The 7,500-nt window shown below is 29.8% G+C and overlaps 2 protein-coding genes and 1 long non-coding RNA gene across 13 annotated transcripts in view; 2 read left to right on the top strand and 1 right to left on the bottom strand.

The window, feature by feature from the left end:
- Positions 1-3,260, top strand: part of LOC124952926 — a 4,894-nt gene extending 1,634 nt beyond the window's left edge. For 2 of the 7 annotated variants that reach the window (XM_047503565.1, XM_047503564.1), the window contains 2 exons: positions 1,297-1,501; positions 2,288-3,260. In XM_047503565.1, the coding sequence (XP_047359521.1) occupies positions 1,331-1,501; positions 2,288-2,761 (645 nt within the window). In that variant the 5' untranslated portion in view covers positions 1,297-1,330 and the 3' untranslated portion in view covers positions 2,762-3,260. Of the gene's footprint in view, positions 1-271; positions 485-876; positions 939-1,296; positions 1,502-2,287 lie in introns of those variants that run through there. The other 5 variants (XM_047503569.1, XM_047503568.1, XM_047503567.1 and 2 more) reach the window with 4 other exon arrangements.
- Positions 345-4,304, bottom strand: LOC124952927. Its single transcript, XR_007102057.1, has 3 exons — positions 4,013-4,304; positions 947-971; positions 345-870 (listed from the first exon to the last, which is right to left on the bottom strand). It is a non-coding gene; the product is annotated as an uncharacterized LOC124952927 (long non-coding RNA).
- A 1,666-nt stretch (positions 4,305-5,970) lies between these two features.
- Positions 5,971-7,500, top strand: part of LOC124952812 — a 10,362-nt gene continuing 8,832 nt past the window's right edge. For 2 of the 5 annotated variants that reach the window (XM_047503252.1, XM_047503249.1), the window contains exons 1-2: positions 6,083-6,255; positions 6,725-6,896. In XM_047503252.1, coding sequence (XP_047359208.1) covers positions 6,195-6,255; positions 6,725-6,896 — 233 coding nt within the window. In that variant the 5' untranslated portion in view covers positions 6,083-6,194. The other 3 variants (XM_047503251.1, XR_007102010.1, XM_047503250.1) reach the window with 3 other exon arrangements.

Raw genomic sequence — 7,500 nt, 5'->3', positions numbered from 1 at the left:
CTCTCTTCTTCCTCCTATTAATTTTTATTCCACCGTTAATAATTATGATAGATCAATATCAATTGATTGATTAATTAATTTATTTCTTTATTTATTTTATTAATATATATATATATATATATACATATATATTTATATATATCTTTTTTCTATTTCTTTTTTTCTTTTCCATTTTTTTTTACTACTCCCGATATATTCGCATGAACGGTAATTAAATCGAAATTGAAAATTGTACGTAAGTTTCGATAAACAAATAATTTTTTTCGATTTATCATTTCAATCATTTCATCATAAACACATAAACACATACAAATACAAATACGTCAAATAAATTATACGTCCAATCGAATAGATCGAAATTAATATAACATGTTTATTATAATTTTATTTACATAATTTCATCTTCCGACGAGATACGCGCGACATACATTACGTCGTACAAGAAAATGTGTGTCAGCATCGATTTGTGTTTAACGATATGTGGGTGAGTAAAGAACAGTTGGCTGTTCGTTGAATCTTTCTATCGCTCGTTTTTTCTCTTTCTTACTTTTTTTTTTTTTCTTTCTTTTTCCTTTCCTGTCTTTTTTCTTTCTTTTTGTTTCTTTTTTGTTTTGTTTTGTTTTTTTTTTTTTTTTTTTTTTTTTTATAACATTTCCTTTCTCTATAAAACACATTTACAATACACAATACGTGTACGTAACACTATTTAAATCGATCAATTTATGAATTATCATAATAATGATGATCTTCTTTTTTTTTTTTTTTTTTTTTCTGAATAAACGCACGGGTCTTTACACTGCCTGATCAATCACATCGCCCCATCCCTCACCCCACACCTCCCTGGCATCATAAATGGAAAAGCATTGATTTCTGAAGATAATTAAATAAGTATAGGGTACAGAAGTACGCATATAAGAAAGGAATTACAAATATTATATGTAAGTACTTTTTACGTGTCTTCCTCAGTAAACCTGCAATAGTATAGATGCATTAATTATTACGCAAGTATATTCTGTGTGTATCATACAAAACATAATCGATATGTTCACAACGTTCACTATAATATTAATGGATAACATATAATCGATTTAGTTATATACATAAATTACATACATATGTACATACGTATGTACATATGTATGTATATTCCTATCTATATAATCTTTTCGTAATGACCTTATTAAACAAGGGACATTATTATTAAGACATACGTGCGTCATTTGTGTTCGAGATTGTAAAAAAAAAAAAAAAAAATAGAAGAGAAGAAAAGAAAAGGAAAAAAACATTGATTTACAGATTTGTTTTCTTATAACGATCTTCGGCTGTCATCATGAAGCGTCAACAAATCACTTTGGATTTTTCAAATATGGTGTACACCGCTTTCTCCTATTTGGCATTAGCCGGAGCAGTCTGGATTTTCTTGAGACTACTTCAGGCATGCTTTTGGCTTCCTCGGCATTTGAAGAAACAAAACAACGTACAACAAATGTTGCAAGATAAGGTATGTAATTTTTTTTTCTTTTTCCTTTTTTTTTTTTTTTTTTTTCTTTTTTTAATCTCGCCCCCGCGAGTCATAAGCTTCGAAGTGCCGACTGGCGGAAGGAATTGTTACTTTGTAATCGGTCGGTAATGTCGTTCTTCATACTGTTTTATCCATTGACGTCGTATAACAACGACGAGCGAATATTAAATTCCACGAATGCGAATAATGTTTTATTCAATGTTTATACTTTGTTTCTTATTATTGACAAGAGAAGAATTTTAATTCTTCTTGATTTGAAAAAAAAAAACTTTTTTTTTTCCTTTCTTCTTTACAATAATTTTTTTTTTTTCCATAATAGGACGTAATTACGCTTGTCAACTTTTTATTGTAATGATTTAATTTCACTCGTATTCCGTTCACGTTATGTCCTTTTTCTCTGATGATAATAGAAAAGTGAGTTGAGTCGGTAATATTACCGACCGTGTACCACTTTATCTATTACCATCATATGATAACACGAGAAATATCATAGATGCAATGTTTCTACTCGACATTTTATTTCTTACAATTAACAATTTGATTTTATTCATTTCTTTTTTCTAAAAAATATTTTTTTTCTTTTTATTATTATTATATAACAGAAGATAATATTTTTCTTTCTTTTTTCTTTTCCTTTATTTCTTTTTGTTCGTTATTCTCTTTCTTTTTTCTTTTTTTTTTTTTTTTCGAAAATAATACGAAACGAAAGATGAAAATTATCTTCATTTATTTTTTTACTTATATTCTTTTGCTTTTTATTCTAAGGTGGACAGTTATGAAAAATATATACTCGAATGCGAAGAGAAGGAGAAAACGATGATATTGGACGGAGAGAGTACGGAAGAGCAAAATGTCGACATTACGAAGAAATGGTTGGAACGTAGAGAATGTTTGGAAATGTTGAAGCAAGAATTGAAGAAGATAGAAAATGGCGATGAGATCAATTATGAAGATTATCTTTCGGAATTAGACGAGGAGGTGAAGGAGGAAATGAATGAGAAGGAAATGAAGAAGGATAAGGAAGATGGAAAGGGGAAAAAATGTGAGAAAGAAGAGGAAGCGATGATGACGGAAATAGGAGAGGTAAAAATCTCTGAGAAGGGAAGAAAATGTAACGATAAGAAATCGTCGGGCAAACATGACGATGCACCGTCGAAAATATCCGAAGATATGGATTTATTGATCGGTAAAAAAGAAAATGAAGAGAAAGAGGAAAAGATGACAAAGAAAGACAAATAATATATATATATATATATTTCTTTATCCTTTTATCTTCATTCGACTATTTGATCTTGTGATTTTAATTATTTATTTATTTTTTTTTCTTGAGAATTTCTTTTGCATTCTCTCTTTCTCTCTCTCTCTTTTTTTTTATCATATAAACCTTTCGTATTTCAGCACAAAAGGAAGAGGTTCCTTCGACCTTACGTTTCCTTATTTTTTTTTCTTTTTTTTAATGTTGTCCTTCATAAAATAAATTATTTTATAAAATTTTAACGAAGTAACGACTTTTGAAATATCATCGCAGCAATAATTCGTAATCTCTATAATTCTCTTTCTTTCTCTTTCTCCGTTTCTTTTTCTCTCTGCTCATTCTCTGTCATGGCGGCCGTTTAGCCGATTTATCAAGAAAAATGTATTTTTTATATACGACACTTTGTAATAAAAAGAAAAGTGTATATAGATGATATATTATAGAAATGTATAATAATGATATATAAATATATAAGACGAGAGTGTGTTCTCAATATATATATATATATATATATATATATATATATATATATATATATATATATAATATAGATATAATAAATCAATCGTAATATACATATATATACACACACGTGAAACGATATTTTTAAGGCCTATACTTTATTCGTCGTATTCGCATAATCTTTTGTTTTCACACACCTGATTGTATAATAAAAAAGAATTATTATACATAGGCACATGTTTCATTTACTATATCATGTATTAACCATTTTGATCTTTCTTCTTCCATTTTTTTCTTTCTTTCTTTTTTTTTTATTTTCTCTTTTCTTTTTTTTTCCTTTTTCTTTTTCTTTTTTTTCTTTTTTTTTTTTTTTTTTTTTTTTTCTTTGAGAATCATCCTTAAGATCGATGAAGAAAAAAAAGTATCAGGAGCTTGAGAGTGATATTAATTTTCTTTTTTTTTTATTTACTTTGTTATTTTTTTCTTTCACTTAATTATCGCATTTGAATCGTATCGTCGTACGTAATATATAAAAGAAAAGTTTGTTTCTACAAAAAGAAAAAGGGAAAAGAAAAAAAAGAAGAAAAAAAAAAGAAAAAGAAGAAAATGTCGATGTACATTAAATAACATAATTACATACATTGTTTATATCGATTAGCATCGACGAAACAATGAATATCGTGAAAACGTTTATATGATGAATATATACAACTAATATATATGTATATATATATATATATATATATATACAATAAGTGGTCTAAAGAATTCACCTGTAATTTTCGTTAGAGCTAACTTCACGTAGTTGGTAACAGGCGTCTTCGACCTCAAGGTCGCGGCCACACATTCAAACAACTAAAAGAAGAAGAAGAAGGTGGAGAAGAAGGAACACACAGTCATGTTCGTTCTTGGCTGGTTTCCAACTAGAGCAATACACAAGTATAAATTCCGTAGATTACTCTGATATACTTGTTAACGTTAACCTGTTATCGACTCTTGTATGTCACAATCGATTATTTACATATACACACATATATACGTACGTGCATCATACATACGTACATACGTACATACATACATACATACATATATATATATATATATATATATATATATATATATGTATGTATGTATGTTCATAATTTAGATTTCCATAGTATAATAATGATAATAATAATAATAATAATAATAATCGCGATCGTTGCGCATTACAAATTCGTATTATTAGATAATTCAAAAGATATGAGAAATAATATAATAGATATGTTTTGTCGATTCGAACGATATGAAGAATTGCAAGGTCACCTTGGATTTAACCTTCTCCTCGGTCACCTTGGATTTAACCTTCTTCTCATCTTGTCGTCGATCATAAAATTATTACAAAGTTAAACTTTCAATGCATAGAAAAGTAATAAACGTTTCGTTCTTTTTTTAGATTTTAAAATTTTATACATTAAATTTATTATACACACACACACACACACACACACACACACATGCACGCACGTGTATATATATTTTTTATTTTTTTTTCTATTGTTTATTTAAGAAAAGAAAAGAATTAATTTTTTTCCCGCCGTTCGTTTCGTTGTTTCTTTCTTTCTTTTTTTTTTTTTTGGCGAGTAAATTATAATTGTTTGTCCTGCTCATTTTGTTTTTGTATATGTGTGAGTTGTCCTCTGTTTGTATGTGTGCAAATATGTGCGTGGTGAGTGCATCGATCGAAGCACCATTGCTTCCCATGTGAACATACCCCAAGGGACCTGCTTTGTTCAGGTACGTGCCTAACGATCTCAGGACCCCTCGACTATGAGGAATCGATCGCGTTAAAAAAAAAAGAAAAAAAAAAAAAAAAAGACAGGAATGATTCTTTATTTTATTTTTCTTTTTCTCTTCTCGTTGGACGATCAAGCGAACAATTTTTAAAAATGGACGATCGTCGAAGCGTCGTAGTTCATTTTTCTTTTTGTTAGTTCGTACGATTTGTCGAGACCATGAACGAACTTACGAAAAGAATTAACATAAAGTTTTTTTGTTTTTCTGTTCAGGAACGGTTGCGTCACATTAGAATCAATTAAATATAATTGGATTTTTAATATACGTGGTTATTGTTTTGAAAAGAAAAAACAAAACAACAAAAAAAAAAAAAAAAACAAAAAAAGAAAAAAGAAGAAAGAAAGAAAAAAATTATTGAAGAATTTCGATAAAGATTTTCGACATTTAGTTATTATAAATTTTTCATTTATATGATACATTCCTTACGAAGGTATCATTTATATTAACGTTGGAATAAAATTTGACGTGTCTATTAATTGATTTTTCAATGATCGTTAGATTTTCTTTTTCTTCTTCTTTTTTTTTTTCTTTTGTTCTTTTTTGAAAAAGCAAATCGAAAGGAAAAGAATTTTTGGTTATTTAACGTATCTATAAGATAACGAACGTGTCGATATTCATGATTGAAACGTTAGGAAATACGTAGAAGAGGAAATAATATATATAACGGACTCCACACACACACACACACCACACACACACACACACACACACACACCAACACTCGAGACACACATACACACGTACATATCATATGCGCACGTAATACATATATATACATACACAAAAATACGTACGATAAGAACGTAATACATCTACGTGTTACCAAAGTTAGCCGCAAGGTGTCGCTAGTAGTGGCAGCAGAGTGAGCTTCAAAATATCATCCAGTCTGGCTCGAGCCACGCTAGTGTACGGGTGGGTGGTTAGGTGGTGGTGGTGGTGGTGGTGGTGATGGTGGTGGTGGTGGTGGTGGAAGGAGTAGTTGGAGGACGAGGATTAGAGAGGTAAGAAGGGTGAAGTTAACCGCGCATCGTTTGGCAAAAGGGAGGTTGGGTTAGGTGAAAGGGTGGTGGAGGTAGTGATAGTGGTGGTGGTGGTAGTAAGTGGGAGGTGGGTGAACAGATGAACGAACGAACGGGCGTATCAATTCGACGTACCTGTGTGGGTACGCGCCTGTGTTTACGTACGTACGCGTATATATAGGCTGGCATATAATTGTGTGCGTGTATATAAAGCGATAAAGCTAATTGTGCCGCGGTTACCTGATCAAAGAGGAAGGAATTTTTTCGTTGAACATTTTTCCTTTCTTTCTTTCTTTCTTTCTTTCTTTCTTTCTTTCTTTCTGTCTCTCTCGAAACAGATTCGAATTTCATCGATGATATATATATATATATATACAACATACATACATTTATACGAAAGGAAAGAATAGTAGGTTAATCGGAAAAAAGAGGACGAATAGAATGTGTGTTAGAGAAAAAGAGAGAGATAGAGAGAGAGAGAGAGAAAGAGGGTGAAGTAGTACTCCCTCTTAAGGTATAACAAAAGGGTAGGAAGTACGATGATGTCGTCCAGTAATACCGGCCGACGTCAAACTTTTATTCACTGATAGAGTATATTTTCGTCGATGTACTCGCTCGTCGCAAATCCAGAAGCCGAGGACGAGGATGATAGCAATGGTCATGCCGACGCGAACAAACGAACTAATACGACTGCTGCTGGCACTGTTGTTGTACGTTACGACGAGCCACATTCTGAGGAGAATGACGATGACAGTGATGTATCAACAACGTCTTCTGTTAGGATAAAAAAGAAACGCAAGGGGTAAGTTTTATTATTTATTTATTTATTCATTTTCTTCATTTATCATTATTATTATTATTATTATTATTATTATTTTGATTATTATTAATCATCGTTATTTTCATTCATCGTTATTATTGTTATCATCATTATTGTTATTGTTATTACTCTTCTTATTATTATTTTTATTATTAATCATTTTTTATTATGAATAATTTATTATTATTATTATTATTGTTATTACTTTTTTTTTTTTTTTTTTTTTTTTTTTTTTTTTTATGAATGTGACACAAGTGGTAACAATTACACACGTTTCTATTAAAAGATTATTCGTAAATAGAAAAACGTGCCAGAAGGGATTCGATACATTTACGTTTATTTATATATATTATTTATATATATATATATATACATATATTTTTTTTTCTTTCGTTTTTTGCCTTTTTCTTTAATACCACAGAGAGTGAAAATTTGTATTAAAAGTTGACAAATAAGAGACAGAAGAAACGTAAGGGCGACTTATACACATTTCCGGGTTTCATTTACATCATTTTATTTCATTTTATTTCTTGTTGCTTTTTTGTCCTTTTTTTCTTTATCCTATGTTTGGATAGAGTTTCTTTGT

This window comes from Vespa velutina, chromosome 11, assembly GCF_912470025.1.
Source record: "Vespa velutina chromosome 11, iVesVel2.1, whole genome shotgun sequence".
Lineage (NCBI taxonomy): Eukaryota > Metazoa > Arthropoda > Insecta > Hymenoptera > Vespidae > Vespa > Vespa velutina.
The sequence above is the reverse complement of the archived record's forward strand: the minus strand, read 5'-3'. Positions and strand labels throughout refer to the sequence as shown.